The 22417-nt window shown below is 34.0% G+C and overlaps 1 protein-coding gene across 2 annotated transcripts; it reads right to left on the bottom strand.

Annotated features, from left to right (window-relative positions):
• Positions 1 to 1160: 1160 nt before the first annotated feature.
• LOC120348077 (uncharacterized) lies at positions 1161 to 20837 on the bottom strand. Of its 2 annotated transcripts, XM_039418191.2 has the most exons (11): positions 20612 to 20837; positions 14116 to 14281; positions 12981 to 13178; positions 11062 to 11141; positions 10559 to 10960; positions 7131 to 7294; positions 5595 to 5712; positions 4697 to 5338; positions 3213 to 3482; positions 2783 to 2857; positions 1161 to 2349 (listed from the first exon to the last, which is right to left on the bottom strand). In XM_039418191.2, the coding sequence occupies exons 1-11, from the start codon at positions 20718 to 20720 to the stop codon at positions 2237 to 2239; spliced, it is 2337 nt and encodes a 778-aa protein (XP_039274125.2). In that variant the 5' UTR covers positions 20721 to 20837; the 3' UTR covers positions 1161 to 2236. The 2 variants fall into 2 exon arrangements, with proteins under 2 accessions (XP_039274125.2, XP_039274126.2); XM_039418192.2 differs by lacking the exon at positions 4697 to 5338.
• Between the last annotated feature and the right edge of the window lie 1580 nt (positions 20838 to 22417).

Genomic DNA, 22417 nt, shown 5'->3' with positions numbered 1-22417 from the left:
TGCATTCATCCATGGCCAACATTTTAACCACTTTTGTTTGCTTGTCGGTGATTGGTTGATACCTCTACTAGACATAATATCAGCTGATTTACAAGCTTGGTAATTTTACATTGTCCCTTTTGAGCCATGAAAGAAACTGTTTTTCCGAAATGTCCGTTTTTCTTTTCTTGGGACCCCCCAAGCATGTCTTTTATGGCCTTAAATTCAGCGATTCCTATCACCACGTTATCTTTGATAATCTCGTTACTGAATTCTAATGTGTCTTGCTACTCAAAAAATAATAATTCACCGCAGTTGCAATTCATATTTTAAAGAGAACTTGTTTATCGAATGTAGCACATTCACTTGTATGCTCCCCAATTATCTCATTTGGAGTAATGTAACCCGGTTCCCAGTAAATATTTGATGTCATCTTCTCTCCCTTTTTTAAAATAGACAGATCACTATTGGACACGGACTGCATTTGACTAACTTTGTTATACAAAAGTTGTCCTTTACCTTCGTTTGACTATATTATTTCGAATGGCTTTGCATGTACTGTGTATGTACTATGGTGTTCATGATGCCGTTCTATAATGACGAAAATCTCGTCATATTTCGTACTGTTGATTCAGCATCTTTAATAAAGACTAAATCCTTTGCACACTTGGCTGACAACATATTAGTTATGGCAACTTGTCATTGTGACTAACATATACAACTTTTACATTCCAAATCATAAACCATATCCACTTACGTCCATCTGTAGCAGAGGTCCAATGTTACCTGGGTATATTGAGCTAAGATTTTTCATTTGATGTTTTTAGTGGCAAGAAATCTATGAAGAATCCAGTTTGTGCGCTTACAAGATAACCATAAATATGAGTATTTAGCTTTATCTTATTTTTCAGTAGGCTGTGCATTTTTGTGACTCTTTCCCTTTATCTCATTCGTGTCTTAAACAAATTCTTATCTTCTTTACGATAACGCAATTTTATGATCACACCGAAAAAGATGGCACATGAAAACTAACGCTTTTGGTGATGGTCCATAATATGAGAACGCGAGTTCAATATCTACTTGGCCACCCTACATTCCTACGGTATGGATTACATTAGATTAAAAGCTAGCGAAATGCGATTTCTGCACTCACCAAATCAGGTTTTTCGTGTAATCTAATACAATTTTGATGAATAAGTTTATTTATTGCTAATCCAATAGGATATACAATTTATATATGAATTGAGAGCAATAAGAGAAAACAAAAAACAACAACATCTTCCTTGTTAATAATTTTATCGTTATGTAAAAATCAAATATTTTTGTTATATTTTATTTTATCGCCAGCGACACGCAAGTAATTTTGGCAGAATTTGAATATGGATATTTTGTATTTCAAGCGAAGTTGTCAATTCACCGTTGATTTTCATAGGAAAAATGCGAATCTTTTTTTAATATTTTCTATATAACATTCGTCATCAATTAACTATTTAAAAGCATAAGTTTACAATAGGAATGAAGACATTACACGATATCATAAAACAGAAACATAAAAAATGAAGAATATGGCAAAAGAAATAAAAAATTTACAAAGCAATCTAGTCTCGATTTGAAAAACCTTGAGACCTTTTGTGTCAAACGTATCATGTACAGTTAAATCCTTTGTGTTTGAATTATACTGAAGAACTGTTTAACCAATATAATATACTGGTACTGTTAAATCGTAACTTTTTTTTTTTGGATGATATCTAATTAGAATCGCATAAAAATGGCCTAACTAATATATGATTGAAGAAAAGTTGATTTATAAAGTTGAAGAAAAGATTGTTCAAAAATTACAGGTATTATGAATATTTTGGTCAAGAAGTGGCAGTGTAATATTAGGATATGATTGTTTTGAAGAATTTGTGCAATTTTTACTCTGTATTGTTAAAAATTTAATCATAGTTTAATTACATATAAGATACAATTTCATATTACATAGTGATCAAAGAAACCTACAAAAATTGTATCGGAATACATAAATGTACTCGCCGCTCGACAACTGTCTTTACGAGAATGTCAGTCTTGTGTCATTATTGTCCCGTTTTCAATCCCAGAATAAATACAATTCTTTACGGCAATTTACAGTAGGTTTTTGCAAGAAGCACAGAGTTATTTCATTCGGAGTACACAAGCTTCGATCTTACTTATAGACTGTGAATGTGACCGTTTACAATTCTGTAGAACATTCAATTCTTTTGAGAGGCCGTGAGTTTTATTGTGCACTAATTAGACCGATCGGGGCAGAATGGTCTTTTGTCTTCAGTCGCAGATCAACGAGACTTGCGTTCTTGGTAATTGTTGATGCAGGGGAATGCGGAGATCCATCTGCAAATAGTAAAACACCAATAATGTATGGCTTAACTAGGAATGCCAATGCTGAATATAACTAGTATAAGCTGCGTGACTCTGTGGCATAAATGGATGAACATAATTTCAGTCTGGAAAATTGAATGCTGTGGGCTGCACAGTGGGTATAATGCATCATATTTTATAATAATTTTCTGTAACAAAATACGCAAAACAAAAGTGGAGATCATTTTTATTGTGTTGGAACTGTTGTTAAACTTCATTCTTTAATACAATATACATTTTGTCGAGTTAAAATTAAATATGCCAAGTCATGAGTGTAATCCGTCTATTTATTTGGTTATATGATTGTTTAAAATCCATCTAACATCCTATATGCATAAAATGTTATCAAGTAAATGTCCACAGTGTAACATTTCAAATGAACAATACTTGGAAAAAATTTACTTACCATTAACGTGTGTTTGGTGAGCTACTCTCCAGTTTTCGCCATAATTACCGTATGTCAAATACTGCTGATCACCACCTATTAAAACCGTATGGATTGATATAAGATTTGATATATCCAATGCAGACATTTTTGTGTTGGCAATTATGATATTTAGTTTAAATTGGTTTAATCTAATATTGTAATTATCATTAGGCCATTTAAATTGCTTGAATTGTTCGCAACATGAATTAGCTATATCAGTATTGAGTGTCTTTGATAATTCGTTTTAAATTTAGCTTATATGAAATTAATATTGTATATCCATACAAATTAATACGTGGTAATCAATTTGTCTTTATACAATTATATAGAAAAATGCAAAATACGTTGTTTCAGTTTTTGGTAAAAATAGTTTATTAATATGCAAAGTATGTTGTTATTATAAACTTACAATTTGGTGAACCGTATTGTGATTGTATGTGACCGCCATTTTGGTTGACCATCAATCCATTCTGAAAAGTGTTAGATACAGATCCGTATCCGCTTCCTGTTGACGAGAGGGATGACGTAGACATGGATCCGGGACTGGCAGTCACATCACATCCCAATCCTGGTGCCATATCGCTTCGTTGCCTGTTGTTGAAATCTACCGTTGTAACACGGCCATCATTTGGACTCGAATGACCTCGGCCACTGATATCAGGCTGCTGCACTCTTACGCCTAAAATTAAAAAATGTAAGTTAGGGTTAATTATTTTTCATGACAAGTGACAACTCCAACTGAGGTATTGTGGGAAGCAATAATTTCAAAACTACTACCAGAATCATTCTAAGAGTCGAGCTTGAAACTGGACCGAAACTGACAAAACAACCACAATGACAATCTTCATGAAAAAGATGCGAAGAAATAAATATTTTTATTCCAGTGTAATATTTCAACCAAGCGCACTCAAGGCGAAAAATTGCATTATTATTCTGCTCAGATAACCCAGAATTTCCTGTATAAATGCGATTTAAATGGTTTGTACAAACGAGACTAATTAATGCTAACTACCTTTTTTTGAGACCTATTTTAGTTCAATGGTATGACGTGTCCACTTTAAATTTTGTTAATTTGTCGTATCCTTGAGGTGTGGAGGTTATAAATATAATTTACTATCATTTACATAATATCACACCAAATAAAGTGTTAAGTTGTCTAAAGTCGTGAAATTTTGACGTGGTATACCTCATGGTGTAAATTATACACCATGAGCAAATACATTGTATTTACTATGTCTGTTAAGACGGGGTTACCTAGCCGCATACGGGAATATTAAATCATTCAGTTTTTATTCCTATTTGGCAATTTCACAATTTTGCACTCGTGTTGATACCGGATACAAAATGAAATCCTATCTTGCCATCGGATGACGCTGTCACACATTAATTCACCCTTTGACACGGTATTTTCGACCTGTGGGGAATGTAACTTTAAGATCGCGGGAGAGCCGGTAACTTCAAGGATAACCGGTACAAAGACTGAGCCAATATTTCCTCTCATAACATTCGGAAAGTTAGAAATGACAAATTTGCTTCCTGTTATCGACTGCTGGATTAATTTATATTTTGCCACTCACAAATATTACCACAACTTGGTGAGTAACTTTAATTTTGTGACTTTTGACTAAGTCGATGGCACTTGCTAAATATTTTGGGTGCAAACGAAAGACCCTCGTGATTTTTGAGAGGAAACATCAGCCATTGTTTATTGTCTGGGATTTTTGAGTTTGGTGGTCAAATTTCAACCAAAATGCGACATTTTGTCAAACTAAGTCAACTTTCTGTGATGACAGCAATGACTACTTCTTATTCAATGAATCATATAATTATCATTTGAACTATGATATGCTATCCCGATATAATCGACTAGTGATAAATTTTCGAATATTATACCTTCTAGCGACGATGTATGAAGGTGAGATGAACTTGACACTGGACTTGTAAAATGCATTCCATTGTGATGATGAGATGATGATAAATACTGATCTGGCATAATGCTGGTTCGAGGTGCAGATGATGAATGACGATACACCGGATGTATGGAAGATGAAACTTGCTCATGTGGTGTGGTGAATGAAGGGAACGGTTCGGAAATGTGGGCAGAAGGGACGTAAGAAGGTTGGGGTTGGGGTACTATTGCATATGTCGAATTGGGAAATTTATTCATCGTGTGAGATGTATCAACTCCGGTGTCAATTGTTGAAGAATTTCCGGATAGAGTAATGGAAGGTAATGGAATCATGTTTCTTTCTAATAAAAAATTAGCTGAGCTAGTTGGGATAGCGGGTCGCTTTGCAGGAGATGGTTTAAGTTCGGTCAACGTTGTTTCAGGCGAGCTGCTAGGTGAAATACGCTGCCCTACTTGACTTACAGGCTCATTAGCAAGGCTATTCTGACTTGAGTCTCGTACATTGAGATTTGGGGTATTTATTTCAGCTGATGTGCAAACGGTATGCCTGGGATTGGAACCGGGGGCGACACAGGAAGATGATGGAGCGATTTGTGTATTTTCTATTTTAATTCCCATACCGTTTACTAATGGGGAAAGATTGGGTACAAAGAAAGTGAGAATGCACACATAAACAAACAATGCAATGATTAGATGAAATATGAAATATGCAGTAACAACAATAACGAATAGGATTCAGCTCACATTGAATACATGGATGCGTAATCGACTTCTAAAGCTGTAAATAGTCAAATAAGCTAGACCACAACTGAAGTTTAACAATTCAATATCACTTTTTACGACATGCTATTGAAAATATGCCGATGTTGAAACTACACTTACCGATTCTGTATGGTACTGTGGAAGTTGGAGTCATATCGCGAGACTGAATGGGTGAAACAGACGAGACTCTGACTGTGGTTTGGTTGGTATGTGATATATCATATTCAGCGTTCAGGATCTGAAAAATATGTACATTAATAACGAATGAAGAAGTATAGAAAATCTTACTTCATTTTTAATACACAACATTTTCTCCATGTTTTCGTCAAATAAAATGTCGTGATTATCTTGTGTGATGGATGGTTGATATTTCAGTCTTCTGTTGGTAAGGGGGGCAACAATTAGGGAAACTGTCTCCATTTCAAGACGCAATGAAGTCATAAATTTTATACCATCAAACCCAGTCCACACATCGCATAATGAAGACTGATGGACGAAAATACGGTAGCGATTTAATCACCGCACCTTTGTCAATACGAGATATAGCTTTGGCAACAGGAACGAAAAACGACATGATGAGGCATGGATTAACTAAAATTGTCAGTTTCTTGAATTGGTCAGTTTTTGCGATTTTCGGCCGAAATTATTTTCATTACATGACTTATGAGTGATTCCAGAATAATTGAATAGTAAAAAAAATATTGATAATCTGAGTCATGTGTGATGTATACATCATAGTATTTAAAAGCTCGATTTTCCTATATTTTTGATTTTGAAGCATTTCAAAATTCGATATATTTTTTGTTTTTTAGCAGCCTTTTGTTTCATAATTGTGGGTTCCTCACGAATTGGTGTCTTGGACCTATCTCTCTAAACGAGCACACGATTATTTCTTACTGACAAACGTAACCTCCGAAGACTGTTTTGGGGGTAAACATTGGGTTTAAGGATCTTTCGAGAGAGATAAAACGAATTTGACCCGTTGGTGGCAGATAGCTATACGCTTCAGCTAAACATGGTCCGCTGCGCGAGTAAAACTAGTTAATGGATTTTTGATATAGTTTTCAGCTAGGTTTATTATCCACATTCAGGTATTTTGGAACCTGTGTTTGGTAAACATATAAGATAGAAGCCTGACCCAATCAGTCGTTGGTAAGGGACTTGAAAACTACCCTTTCGTGAACACGTTCGGTGACTAATTTTAAATATATTATAGGAGAGTAAAAATGGAAATGTACTGTATTGGTGCAGGTGGTTATCCTAAATTAAATCTGCAAGAATATTCTGCGAAATATTTAAAAGCGTTGTTTTGAATTTAGAAAAAGTGCTGTGATTTTATGAGTGACTCTTAAATTTTGAATCTGAAAATTGTATATCTATTTTGAGAGAGGACATTTCATTTAATATTATAAAGATGTCCTTAGACCAAGATAGAGAAACAAGTCTAACAAAAGCTTAGTATGTTTTGAAGACAAACATGGCCATTTTTGCGGAATAGGGTTTTTTGCTAAAAATACACAAATAAAGTTGTCTTTTTTTAATTATTGATGCATATAGATATACCTCACTTATTGTTCCTTGTTGCAGCGATAGTCGTAAATATTTGCGCATATTACAACTTTGTTTCCAAATACAAATAACACGTAAATTACCGACCTGTGCGTGATGAGTATTTAGCGCCATCGAGTGGAATCTTGAAGAATCATTTGTCTGAGTCGTCATAGGCAACTGCTGAGACTGAGGTTGAAGATCTCCACTTGAAAGAACTTCTTCTGCTGTTCTACTTAGCATTGCGAGCTGTCCGTGTTCGTAAGAGCCATCTGTCCATTATGGAAAAATAGTTAAATATGTAAATTATAAACCACATGATGCGCTTTTAATGAGAAGAATTATTTTCTTTATCAGGGTCGAGTTCATCTTCCAACTGTTTTCGATCAAACTCAAGGCCATCGACATATTGCTTTGGCTCATTGTCATTGCTAAAATCTGTCGACTTGGCAGTAAAAATCAGATTATACTATACTCAAGGACCACCGTGGTTGTAACAAAGTTACACGCAAATGGATACCACCATACTTTGCTTCCAAAATCAGCGCAAGTCATCATTCTTGTTTTAGTGGGAGAATCTTGCATATAGTCCGTAACTGACCGCAAGATGGCGCCAAGGAATGGGTAAAGAAGTAATAGTTTCTGGAGTCTCTGGACATAGTCCACTGATCTAAGAGCTACAAAGTATTAAAGGATCTAGTTATTTGTTGGAATAAATTTGCGTAAAATCAACTGATTTCCCCCCAAAATATTACAAAATATTTTGGCAGTAAGCTCGCTATTAGCTGTACAGAGCATTCGTAAAACGATTCAATTTCATTTATCATCCATTGGAACTAATTGAAATTAAACCGGATGACGCAAGGGTGACTTTATTATAACAGCCTTGGGGACTAGATCTTTATTACTATATCCCGGCTGTATTTGAGCACCTAATTTGAGAAAATTAGAACACAAAATTTAATCAATTTCGGTTGGATGCACTCGAGAGAGCTTGGCTGCGGATAACACATTTGTGACAGAAGACTGGGACTTATAAAGTGATTTTCTAAACCTAAGAAAATTATAATTGAAATCTGAAAAAAATTCTAAAGCGGTGCTGATTTATGTCTCCTTTTATTATAGGTTATCAAATTATTTTTCCTGGAATTGTTGCTTTGAATCTGGGAAATTCAATCCAAGTTGCTAATGGATATTTGCAAAAATGCATGTTTAATTTTAAGAACTCAACATTGTTATTAGGACATGTTTAATGTCAGCTATATTTCTCAAAATTGTGCGTTGAGGATTGATCATTTAAAATCTCACAAATTAGAATATATTTTCAGCAGTTGGTTAGAAAATGTTTCCATTCCAACTTATGGGCATATTTGTCACAACTTTCAATTTTCATGGTCTCAAAATATTACAAACGAACCATATTATTACTATTACTTACAATATCTTTACATGCAGTACAGAAGGAAATGTTTCTTATCGGTTAAACAAACAAAAATCACAAAGCGAGACCGACCGCTCGCGCTAAGCTATAGATCAGTTCCAATCGAATTCACTCACCGCGCGCAAACCATTGTCGTCCCCGTAGCACACCGCCGAGGGTCATTATGCCTGGCCAATTAATTTAATTTTCAATCTTAAGGCGGTTCTCAAGAGCTCCATCTTTGAATAGTTATTGGTATAGTTATTTTTGCTCTTTTGTTATTTAGACATATTCTATTGAAATAATTTGAAGTGTGCACCAGCCGGAAGTTTTCAGAGAATATTTCAAAAAGCGCAGGTGACATATTTTGAATATAAAATGATTCAAAATTTTTGACATGTTTTGATTAGCACCCATTTAGAAATTTTGATTTATATTTTAATCACAATATCACTTCGGTTATATACAGACACTACACCTATTTCTTCGCGTAGGTCACTAATATCTGATCTGATATATATATAAATATATATAGTGGTATATAGGGAAAGATTAATATTGGATTTTTACTTCAATTTCGCAACAGCTCTAATTTTTACAAAACATGAAGAAGGCGTTACATATATATAGGATCCAAACTGAAAGTGGTGGTGTGAAATGGATGAATATTACAAAAAAGTAAACTCAAATATTCTCCATATAATTTCGTATGACTATAAACACATACGAGACGACTATCATCTATACGTGGGCATTTCTTTAATCCCGGGGTACCATAAACATTACATGATCACCAGAAATACCATATTGGGTCGTCATCTGCTCTTACGCAACCCCGTCTATGCGAACGTGTTCTCAGTAATAATATTCAGCAACCCGCCCCCTCAATAAATAAGAAGAATGAGATTAAGATGAGATGAATAGGCAGACCTATTATCGGGGTACACGCGATTCAAGCGTGTTTATGAGGATTTCTCTTCAAGTAATTATCGTGATTACAGCAAAACTCAAATGAACAACACTATTTTAAAACAGAACCTGATATCTTGATAATTTTAATTTGGAAATCAGACTAAAAATAGGCGGGATTATTTTTAATAATTTTATCCATAATCATCCGAAATTCCCCACAAATAATCATTATTTAATAAGTGATAGCAATAAGACCTCGTCGCCCACTTCTCATTAACTTGCATCAAGCTTTTTTTAAGTCATAAAGAAAAAGCTATTGTAAGATTTCTAACATATCAAATCCCATACGAATGGTTAAAACGACGTCTTATAAAAGCAAAATAGAATATACAATAAACCAAATTATATGGATTACTGCGTATTTTAGAATTAAGAAAAAATTCTCTGGTCGGCATTTCAAAGGAAAAAATTAAGGAAATGATACCACATTACGATCAAAAATAACAGTTGGAAAATTTGGCATAGATTTTCAGTGAAAATTACTTGATAATTTTAAATTCGTGATGCCTGTTATCAACTTAGTTTTCGGCTTTGGAATATGCACAACATAAGGCGATACCTGATACGGTAGATCGCCTCATTTAGGTTATACCAATTACGTACTATTTCTCCCTAAACAAAAGTAATTGCTCTAACCGGGACAGAGTAAATATCTAGCGCGTTAGAAACGGGGTAATTTTGTTTTATATCACGGTAATTTTCGATGCTAAAGACGTAAGAATGTTCATTTCTTTCGATTGAAATTACCGCGAAGCTAAAATTACTTTTTTCTTCATGTTCTTATATTTGCAATATTGTTTAAATATAAAAGCGATTATCATAAACTGTTTCGATCTCAAACTTTTTTATATTGTTACAGATAGTAATTTGACGGGAACCACATAGAAATATATTATAATAAAATCTCTGAACCCCGCTTTTTCATCGCGTCTTGGAGCTTGTGACGCATCGATGTTGGTCGTAATTTTCACGCTTAATAAGACTAAATTTCATAGAGTTTAAAGGTCAATAATTTCGCAGGATTTTGGTTCAAAATAAATACAAATACACTTTTGCTAGTGTACTGCATAACTTACAAAATTTGTCGGTCTGATAAACTTGGTTGCACCAGAAAATATATGACTTCAATAAGAAACATTCTTACCTTGAGGGCCGGTGTAAGGAAAATGATGTGGACGCTGTTGACGAGGCATTAGAAAACCTAAACCCGACGGAGATGTAGCACCATCCTTCACATGCTGAGAATATTTCATAAAACCAGAATGTGGAGCGTGAATGGTAGACGACGAGTTGGACGAAGAGGACGGATAATTTGATGAGTTTTGAACTTCCGACATCGGCATTGAAAATTGATGATGATTGTGAGTCATGTGATGGTGCGGAGGAGCGTGATGCATGGGTACACCTCCAGGAAGTGTCATGTGAACTGATAAAGACATTGCTGCTGCATTTTGTGCAGGGCCATGAAGGCCCAATATGCCGTTAATTGAGTATGGCGCACCACGATGAATATCGTTGCCATCTATCATACAGCCAGGTTGCATTCCTAAAAGTTAATAAAGAATTTTACTCTTACTATTTTGCTATTATTACCAGCATGATCATATACACAGACTAAATCTATTATAACAACCATGTAACACTTACCCAAACTGGTTGGCTGCATGCTCAGTGGCGACTGCATTCCAGAGTGTTTTGATTTTTCAGCAGCTTTGTTGCGAACAATTCTGAAAACGAGTAAAATAAATATTGTAGATTAATACATCTCAAGGTCGATCGATTAACACAAGCGACAGATGAATTAGTGCAACCAAAATTTGCTACGTTCAATAAATTTTTGTTTATTTGCCGTGCCGAGTTGCCGAACCATTTTGAGTTGTCTTACTGCTGTCAGTAATAATTCAGTAATAAAAGACAATGACCAGAATTATACTTTATCATTATGATTCCAATAAAACTGTGTAATCGGAATATGTATTATCATTGCGAAAATTTTTTTATTTACTTTTTGGTAAAATATATTAGTTCTCATAGATTAAAGAATATTGAACCGGAAACACTAGGTAACCTCACTTTGTAGTTATAGAGACAACAAAATTAGTCCTTTTCAAATTTTGTGCGCAGTCTTTTTTATGAAAAGATTTGGGATTCACAAAACCTGCGTATTAGGTGGGCTTCATCATCAAAAATATTGCAAAATAATATGGATGTTACTGTATTTTGAGCAGAAATCAGGTGAATTTGAGTAGGTTCGTTAGAGTAAGATATATACTTCGACGTCGCTCACAGCTTGGCATCTATGCATGGCATCATTGCAACATTTTCTCATTTGAAATACTGTGAAATATTACTGAATTTCTTAGCATTAGTCTCACAGTATTCTAGAATCACAACTGAAAGACTAAATATATATCATCAACGAAATAAGTAGGGGTTCTGTAGCTGCAGATTGGGTACAGAGGGATTTCCTATTTCAAGCAATTGTCTATCGCTGAATGGCAACTTGTCAATGCGACCCAACGATATAACCTGTCATTTGGAGGCAAATAATGTAGAAATTTTGTTTTAATTTAACGAGCTGGAAGTAAATTCATAGAAAAGGAATGATCTTTGTTACGAAATACGCCAGGATTGAAGACTTAATTTGACCGTGATATTAGGAATTTTGCGATAAAAGCATCCTTATCACAGTCTATTTTTATCCATTTCGATTCGCGCCCAAAATTAATCAGATATAATGAATATGCTGAAAAAAAGGCTGTCATCTATTAAATAGTTTGACTAAATGTGTAGATGAAAACTTCATTGAGAAAAACTGATAAATTTATTAAAACGTAGTAATTAGATTAGTAAAATTTGTGCCTATGTTTAGATGAGTCAAAAATTTTAGGATTTTTCACTGATCTCATGCAAAAAAGCATGACGTTTATAACATGTTTTGAACGGTCATCCTGTTTGTAACAACGAAGAGCGTCTCAATACAAAGAGCGATAATTATTTTTTTTTCTCAACACGGAAAATGAGCAGCTACCAAATGTCCGCTTTTATCTTGAAATAATTTGCTCTCTAACAAACAGTAATTTATCCGCCCTGCCGTAATCTTGCCGATTACCCCATAATACGGGAATTATGGGCATGATGAAAGTGCTCTCTACTTATTTATTCTGCTGTACTTAGAAGTAAATTGCAGTGGAGTGAAAATAAGTTGACTACAGCGTTATTTAAACATTAAGCATGGTTTGAGTATAGACATGTATTGAAAACAGATTTTTAACCAATCGTAATTATTTACAATAACAGAACTGAAATATTGAAGGGAATGAAATAACTGTTTTCGTTCCCACATTGAGCTTTGTTTGAGTTATCTATTGAGATATATCTATATGATAATTGAAATATGTTTTTACGAGTAGATTGAAGTAAAGATGAAATACTGCCACATCATGCATAGCAAAATATTCCATACTGAAATTTCGCACTCATCAAAATTCAAAAACTCAGGCCATTTGACACAACACGGCCGAAAAGTAATTTAGAAATCATTTCAGACAAAAATGCAATGGTACCTGTTAATGGAACTGACACTAGGAACATTTTCCGCGTCGCATATGCATTCAAGCAAAAGACGATCTCGAATTTCCCAGGCAAACATCGTTGGGTTTTGTCTCTTGTACTCGCAGATTTTTTCTACTACTTTTGGAGTGGCAACTTTGGGTTTGCTGCCTCCTATGACTCCCGGCTTTATGCTCCCTGTTTCATAATATCTAAAACATGAAAATCAATTAGAAATTTGTATGATTAGAAATATTTATCCTTATCTATCCTTTATATTGCGTGAATAACAAACAATTTTAATTTGGTGAAACAATGTATAATATAAACTGACGACGCAACACAGACACCCAGAACCTAGGCGTCGAATAACGTTCAAATGAGTATGCACATCAAAATTCAAACCATAATGATGACGGATGGATTCTCTGTTTTGGGGTAAACTAGGCATAAACGCTGCTGCATTATAAAAGTAAAATGAAACGTTTTGCAGGTAATTCAAAATATTTTTCATGTAAAATTCGAAGAAAATAATATATGTTATTACCAAAATAAACGCATGACTGTAAGATTCTGCTTCTTCATTTTTAATTGTAAGGTCAAATTGTTTTAAATCGTATAAAAATCGCCCCTTGTACATTTTCCGGATCGAAAAGGTAAATTACTGACTGAATTCATTTTCCATTAATAAAGAACAGGGGATGATTTCAGCTTCTTGCCACACGTTTTGTTTTTACCTAACCATAAGATATTTCATAATCTTAATGGAATGAATTTTCCTTAGACTTTTGGCGCCAGAAATTTTATTACCTAGATTAATATGCTATCGTCATAAAAGGATATTCTCTGTCCCGATACTAGCTGGCTTATATATCCGCTTTGTGTTGGACTTTTATTTCATTCATTGTTAAGTTTATGAAATATACTGTGTTCATTTATCAAAGTTTAATAGCTCTAAACTAACTTAAATTTGCGTCGTAGTTGCACTCTCAAACAAAATAATTTAAAAAATTATCAACGAAAGCCCAAACATGAAATTAACCAACTTTGAATGAAAAGCAAAGTGAACGTCCTTGTTATATGCATAGTAGTCAGTCGGTGATTTATTAATTCATTAATTTGACAATGACTGACACAAAATCTACCAACCTGGCTAAAATTTTACTGACGCATCCATGCGATACTCGAAGTTGTCGGGCAATGTCGCAAGGTCGTACTCCTTGATGAGCCATATCAACAATGGTTTGTCTTACTGGATCCGGGAGAGGGCGCCCGTTCACATATACACCTCCCAATTGATTTATGCCACCGTGTCCTAAAAATGAAAATATTAAAGGTCAGATGAAATATTGTTATAATCATCAGCTTAGAAAATTTGATTCAAATTTTTCTTAAATTATTTCAAACGAAAATTTGCCTTTATATAATTTTTTGTCTTTTGAAACCAAAATTATATGTGCAACACACGTTTTCTTTACTATAATTTATATCTTGTTCACTCCTAATATCATTTGCATATTGTTAGTCATATGAAGATACTACATTGACAAACTTGTGATCGCTGTCAACACTTCACGGTCTACCTAGGTCTAAGCTTCGACTAGCCATTGATTTGACGGGTAATTGAACTCGTACACGAGTCGTCCGCCACTTTGTACAATACATGATCTATTGAGCACAACATCCCCTTCGTTACGATCGAGTAAGTGATCCGGTAAGCACCATGAAAACGAAGGAAAACAGCAGAAAGACGTAGACTTAACCCTACACGCTATAACCAATTTTTAAAAGCCCAAGTCGTTTATGAGGTTGGTGCTCAATTGGTTAAACTTATGATCAGTTACATATGCTTTCAGTCCAATAAGCAAGAATGGTTAACGCCGACTAATGATTGTGTTTTGAGTTGTGTCAAGGGAACCGTGGCGTGAATGAATTGACTATCTTTCCGCGTGCATTAGCACATTTTTTCAATTTAGTTTCGAAGCACAAAAATTATTTCTCACGAAGCACTTGGACGTTCTTACTATTCGCATACCAAGAAGCGTCAGGGTTTCCATTCTGATAAACGGGGTTTGGAATTTTCTAGTTTGGGCAGAATTTAATCACAGAAATTCATTGGATGGGATAGAACAACACAGTGGAAAACTAGCTCACGACGAAAATAAACAAAATATTTTAGTACGTTTATGTCGTGTTATATAACCATTTAGCGTCATTCAACGCAATAACAAACTAGGTATTATGAACGATATAAAGATAGTTGGGGAAAGAACGTCATTACTTAATTTCAATTGCGTCAGTATCCAGTGATTTCTCAATTTTTGAAAATGTCCGACTTCAAAAAATTGACATCTATTCCTACTAATTCTGATAAATTTCAAGTCGTCATTAGCGCATTAATGGGTCGCGAGCTCTAATCCTCAATGAGTCGATTTGAAAGTTTCCGCTAGGTCTCGGACAATTGACGTTCAAGCCCCCGTTTCGGCTTGTGTCCCGACACAGATAGATTTTTCACGATCGAGTAAGCGATTCGCTGACAAGCATGAAGCAAAAACACAACAGAAAAGTGATGTTTCAAAAAAAATATTCCCACGAAAACGCAAAACCGTGAAAAATCTTCTCATTGACTAGAAACTGGTAACAGCATATCAAAAAATATAATTTTTTAAATTTATTTTTTGGACAAAAATATTGAGGCCAAATCGCGGATTCAATATAAATTATATATATATACATATAAAGTGCTTAGTGAGCTGTTTATTCTCAAATGAAAACACTATAATTCTTCCATATATTTGCATGTAAAGCAACTTACAAATTTGCTTTTCATACGAAATATTTAATTATATAATGTATCAATTTAAACCTATTTTACTTACTATATACATGATAAAAACTAATTTCTTTTGAAAACCTTCATTATCTTTGCATCGTTAGATGCCATAATAATTTAATTTCGTAATAATCATGAAATGAAAAAGAGAAAGCGGTGTATGCCTGTTGCCAGCTTCGACAGGTGCGCGCCATTTTGTTGGCAGGTGTGCCTTTAGGTGTCAATGCGCACGAGGCTTAGGCTTATGCTCAAGTCAGCAACTGTTTTTTTTTTTCTAGAAAGTTTTTGAAATGAGAGCAATTTGTCAATTCTCATATAGATATACTTTCTAATATAGTAATAACTCCGAATTACATTCATCTTCATCATAAAAGTGGAACATATTACTTTTGTTCGTGGGTTGCTCATTAACCGTAGGCTGGCTGGTAGATTAAAATTTCCAAAATTAAGTTCATAAAAGTTAGCTTAATTATATATTTTTGTCGAAAAACAAAATTTAAATTAGTTGACAAACTTTGCATCTCATTAATTCAATTCGTTCTGAATGGCCTGCTTTATATGCATAAACGTACTCGAATATTGATATATTTTAATGCAAGAGTGGTTTCGTCTCGTTCGCTTTATCTTTAAAGATCAGTCTTCTGTAAAAGACTTGCCGGAGATTAAACACACAATAATTGAGATTGAATTAATTTGAAAGTTTGGATTGCCAATATTTCGTCATTTGCCAACATTTACTGATGTTTTGATTTAAAATTGTATGTATATCCGTTAGCGATTTTTTACTACGATAAAACTATCTTGCTTTCGCTTTACAGCTCACAAAAATAATTTCCGATACGATTTGAATCATTTCGTAAAACAAGCAAAGTCTCAAGATTGTTTTCATCGCTGGGCCGATAGTAGAAACAAAATTTGCTTTGTTTTTGCACAGCGTACTACTTTTACTTATACTTTCTAACCTAGGCCGATCGTGTGTGTTCATTTATCCTAAAGCTTCACCAATTGCCTAACTACACAATGACATGAAATTTCTATGATAAAATATGAGATGGTTGATACAAGCTGATTGCTTTAATAAACCATAAGAAGATCTATGCCGATAAAGTTGTGATTTTGGTTGCGAATCGTTTCGTCGCAATTTACATTGAACTAAGCTTATGTTCATATTAATATCACGCGTTCTTTGTTTTCCAGTAATTTGAATGATTTCGATTGAAAAACATTGGTTGTTTTACGATTCTTATTTCTATTTATCTTTGAAACACATCGGTAGATATTCTTTGACGTCATTCCAATGAAACAAATTTCGATTTGAAATTTGACGCATCTATCGCAATGCGCTTTGAAGAATACAAAATGTGATGAGTTGCTGAATTATTTTTGGTAAGAAAATGAATTTTCTCAGTGTAATAGAAAAAGGTATCGAAATATTTTATAATTGACCAGCTGTGCCCGCGAGATCATCTGAGCAAACTTGTAAGAGCCTGAATAATTGGCTTTTAGATCACATAATGCACGTTTTATGCCATGAAAAAGGGTGTGGTGCATAACTTCTGAGAAAAACAAATCTTAAAACATTTGTTTGTATGAGACAGGTAACCTTTCGCGGAGGGAAAAATACGTGCTCGCAAAAGTGATGATACGCTGTGATATACGCTTTATTTTCAATATATACCGAAATGCACGTATGTAAAAAATATTCATGATTATGTTATATATTATCATGAATATATTATCTATGTCGCAATATAAGTAAAAGCCTGTTAGCAATATTAATAATGTTTGCAATTAATTTATGATCGTTCTCATACAAATCCAAAAGAGTCTTATATATTAAACCCGTTCGCCGAGTTGACTTGAACTACAATTATTTCAGTACTTTTGATTCGTGCTCAGCTGCCTTGGGTTCTTATCCCATTGACTGATAAATTTCACATTGTGGCTTGTTGTCATTAAACTCTTATACTCATTGTTTCATTGATGGGCGACAAACAAATACGTCATTAGTAAAGTGGTTTGTCGTATCATACCAATAGCTTGATTCTACCAACTTAGTCGTCTGCTTACAAACATTAGCCAGGGTTCTCAAGGTATCACGTGATAAAATGGTGATTATTCACCATACTTTGTGACGTATTTATGAATTGTCTGGGTGAATATCACCCCTTCAATCACAAACAAAAACTCTTAAATCGTCTGTGATTTGATAGCGTGGGGGAAACGCTAGCGTTGTGGGGACAACTTTCAGCAGAATTTGTTCCACCTCTTTCTTCACACCATTGTTAACATTTGAAATACTTTAACAATACTGTGTTTACTATTGTAAGTAATAGAAAAATATTTCCATTATGGATTTTTGTCTAGTAATTAAATTGGATCATAAAGTTAAATTTGATGCATTTATTCATTTTAAATGTACGCCTGGGTCACCACAATGATCGATTCAAATTGTTCATTGCGATACGGAAATATATGATGATTTCGAAACCCTAGGTCTACCGTAATTGGCACGCACGTTATTTGTGTTTTATGTTTAGTTCTAACGAGTTTCATAGAATATAACATAGCGGGCAAGAGGCTTCATGTTTAACGTGTATTCATTAGATAGACGAGGAAATATCTCTCGTATCTGATAAAATAAATTGTTAGTTCCACAGTAATTACATTGGAGTTGGTCGCTTCAAGTCAATAGCTCTTCAAATATCTTCTTAAAATGAAATAATCTATTGTTATCCACAGTCGTCTTGCTACTGTAACGACACTCAATATAAATTTCTTGAGTCGTTTTTGTGTCAAAGTAAGCGAGAGCCTCTCATATTGTATCAACAATAACTGTCCCCCGAGTCGTTGTATAAAACATGTGAACATAACGTCATTGCTACAATTTCTACTAGGATTGTAGAATTCCAGAAAGCGTTAAACACGGATATTTATCATTATAGACCACTGCTTTATCATAATTTTTTTTAACTTTCATGTTGTTCATTCAGGAATCCAGACCTGATTTGTGAAGAATTGGATAACCACAACCCAAATCGTTGAATTTAGCGAAACAAGGTTTAAAAAACTCGCATAGCTGGCGTCAATGTTACATCTAGGGTCACGTTTTGTATTTCTAATAACTGATTGGGAGAGAAAAATGCCGTGAAATTTCAATTACGACCTGATGTCACCTGTGATTGAAATTAAGCAAAGGTAATTAAAACTAGGAAATGTATTTCTAAACATTATCGAGCTAATTAATAAACTGGTCGTTAATGAGATGCCGGTCTCGTCTTTTGTTCTCACGTTGCCCGTTTTGTTTTGAAAATAAATGATTTTCGATTGAACGATTTGCATTGTTATAATTAGTGGTTTTTAAATGTTTGTTATTTTAACTTAAGTTGACAAGAATGAATCGATTAAAAATTTTCTTTTTCATTCCACAGTTTGGTATCAACCTTGGATCGTGTGCTTAAATACAAATTTGATAAAAACCGATTGCTTTTAAAAAAATGTCGATAAGAGAAATATATATTTTAGATATTTATATTGTCTAAAGAACTTAAGATTGAGAAAATGCAGTTTCTGTTTATGTTATTGAAAGCTTCAAAATCCTTCAAAATCGGAGTTAGGATTACACATAAATCCTTTTATTCTTGTTCTAACAAACTCAATAATATGTTTAGGTTATGCTTATCTAGATATGACAAAGGAAGTCTGAAAAAATAAACCTAAAATATCTTTGGTGCGATTTTTATTTTTATATTTAAAGTCGGTTTTCGACAATACTGATAGTGTTTTTTTCGAATTAGGTTAGTTTATTATTTTTATTATACACGTGCATCGGTATGCGACCAAATTTAGAGTAGAATGGCCGTTGACCGGCCGTTTCAAAGACTTTAAAGTTTCGTCATGTGGCCTTGATTGAACGAAAATCAGCCAGTGAATTGAACAGATAACTATAATCGGAAGAGTTATCCGTTTTGTGCACAGCGGGGTACCGGGACAATCGCAGTCAATGGAAGACTGCGGAATAAAAAGTTAGCGGTTCGTTCAGTCGGTTTTAATCTCAAGAGAGAAATATTTAGTCATTCATTACTCTATTCAAAGTCAATGTGACATTTCCCATCAACAATGTTGAAAAAAATGTAAATTCGACAACTTCATGGCATGATTAAAAATATCGAAACAAGCATGAAATTAGACATACTGCAGCAAAAGTACACACTATACGAAAATAGCACTCCTTCTGTGGTCAATGTTTGTCAAATTAAACGCAAAACCAGACCTCACTACGTTTAATCACAGTAAAATTCCAAATAGCGTTTTGGATTTTTTTTATTATAATAATGTCACCAATACCCAGAGAGAAAATCGAAGCAAAATTCGACACGGTGTTAATTTAAATATCTCGCTAATTTAAATCTGAATCAACTTACATAAACTTGATTTTATTCCTCGTCACGTGACGATGCATACAATTTGGTAAACAATAAATTCTCGCAAAGAAAAAAAAAGCTAAACCCAACACTTCGCGATTTCTCGCGTAAATTTCTGCACGAGCGACAGAAAGATAAAATGGCGAAAACGGGCTGAAATTTTCGTCAAAATCAACCCGTGCAAATCCACAAATTTACATCAGAAACATATCAACAATAAGCCGTATGCATTTCCAATGCACTGATAAAAGAGTTATTATCCACATTATCCTGTGTGTATTCGAGCTACCTATGGTGAGAATTTTATCAGAGATTGAATATTATCATAGCGATCTTAATATTACGAAATTTCCATAAAGTTATAAAATGTGAAAAAAATAGATCTTACCAGATCTCGAGGAAGCAATCGGTGACATAGCTGATCCAACGTTTCCCATGAAAGGATGTCCCATACCAGCGTGTCCGGCGGTCATGGCTGGTCCCCAAGTACAACTCATTTTAACTTTTCAGAAAATGATTCTTGAAAACTCTTTTTGGTTTGAAATGTTGAAGAATTTTGCTGAAGTTGAAAATTATACAATCTATGGCCTATTATACTAAAATGCATAAAAGTCAATACCCTCGTTTCATATTTCATCAATATTGGTATTAAAGTATCAACTACAGGAAAAACCGAGTATAACTCTCTTCCTGAACTGTCTTGGGATCGGTTGAATAAACTCAAATAATCGCACCAGTCATTTTATATTAAACCTAAATAACATCGTTTCTATTCTATCAAAGGTCGAGACTTCTCATCTTATTTCTTCATAAAATAATTCAGTATTTACTACGAAAAATGATATTAACTATTGTCATTTCATTCTCGTGATAAAATTTACTTCTTGTACCCACTTAAACAGAGGTTTACAATATTTGACAAATTTACAGTTTCGTCGGACTAATTCACAAACGTCATATCGACATGATAGGGTTTTATTTTATTAAAACGCCTATATCATTGTCTTGGCATAAATTAATCTCACAAGCTTTGTACCAAAAGCAATAAACTGTGATGATACTGCTGACGATTTCTACCTAAATTGTGGATTATGTGAACAGCCGCACCCATACCCCTTCTTGACGATAGTCTGCCGAAATATTATTTCCTTAGAAGAGTTAGAAGGGTCCTCGACTAGAAAGCAAGCGATGAGTTTTATTGAAGTCGATTCGTGAGGTTCTCAGCGAATGAAATATGGTGCGACCGAGGTGCGTCGGCTTTGGATGAAGTTATTACCATGATAATACGCGCGAAATATTAATATTCTTTGCAAAAGACTTTCTATTTGCTGTTTTCAATTGAATATAATTGATAGACCAAATGTGTTTCGAAACTAAACGCCCCATGTTTGCCATATTGTAATGTCAAAATCTATTCTTTAAATCGACGAAACGAGTGCTAAGATATGAATATCTGCCAAATAAACATTGAATCAAAAATATTGAGAAGTCGTAAAAGATTATTGAATAACTTGAATAATATCGTGTGTTTATTCTGCGCCATTATGTTCGTTTTATTTTTATTGTGTTGTACAACAAAAATACTACGAAATGACGAAACATTCCATATAATTTAGGAACCTCTAAATCTACCAAACAGTACATCTAAAAGCAAACTTTAATAAAATATGATTTAAATATCATACGTGAATACTAAGATATAAAGAATATGAAACATCTATCTGCCTTGGCCTTGTTTTCCTCACATTCACATGATCTTTCACACACGGAGCGTGGGATCTGACCTGACTTTTTATGCTGACCAATAGAACTTGAAGTCAAGGGTAAAACTTATATCTCGCCTAATTCTAATTTTCTTTCATTTCTAAGGCATTATAAAATTTATTCATAAATTTGTTATGCCAAATATGAAATTTTCCTGAATTGTTGATTCTCAAGTAACAAGTTTCCTATAACGAAGCAATATTAGCAATATTTTTTGAAAAAGCACAAAAACATTCATGTTAAAATGGTACCGACGCGGTTTTAAATTTGCCTTCATCTCACATAATATATTATAGCATATACATTTTCAAATATATCGCAACAATGATCAATAATTTTCTAAACTTGAAGCTGAAACATTTTCATTAGAGTTCTATTCATTCACATAGTGCTCGCTTTCCCTGTCGTTTACACCACTAAGTTCATTCCA

Source organism: Styela clava, chromosome 11, assembly GCF_964204865.1.
Source record: "Styela clava chromosome 11, kaStyClav1.hap1.2, whole genome shotgun sequence".
Classification (NCBI taxonomy): Eukaryota; Metazoa; Chordata; class Ascidiacea; order Stolidobranchia; family Styelidae; genus Styela; species Styela clava.
This window is presented reverse-complemented; position numbering and strand designations above follow the sequence as displayed.

What these genes read in the sequence shown, in the direction of transcription:
- LOC120348077 (XM_039418191.2), bottom strand. Translation starts at nt 20,720, where the DNA reads ATGAGTTGTACTTGGGGACCAGCCATGACCGCCGGACACGCTGGTATG. An exon ending in CATGCAGCCAACCAGTTTGG is followed by an intron (nt 10,961 to 11,061) that starts GTAAGTGTTACA and finishes ATTAACTTTTAG; the next exon opens with GAATGCAACCTGGCTGTATG. An exon ending in CACAGTACCATACAGAATCG is followed by an intron (nt 5,339 to 5,594) that starts GTAAGTGTAGTT and finishes TTTCCCCATTAG; the next exon opens with TAAACGGTATGGGAATTAAA.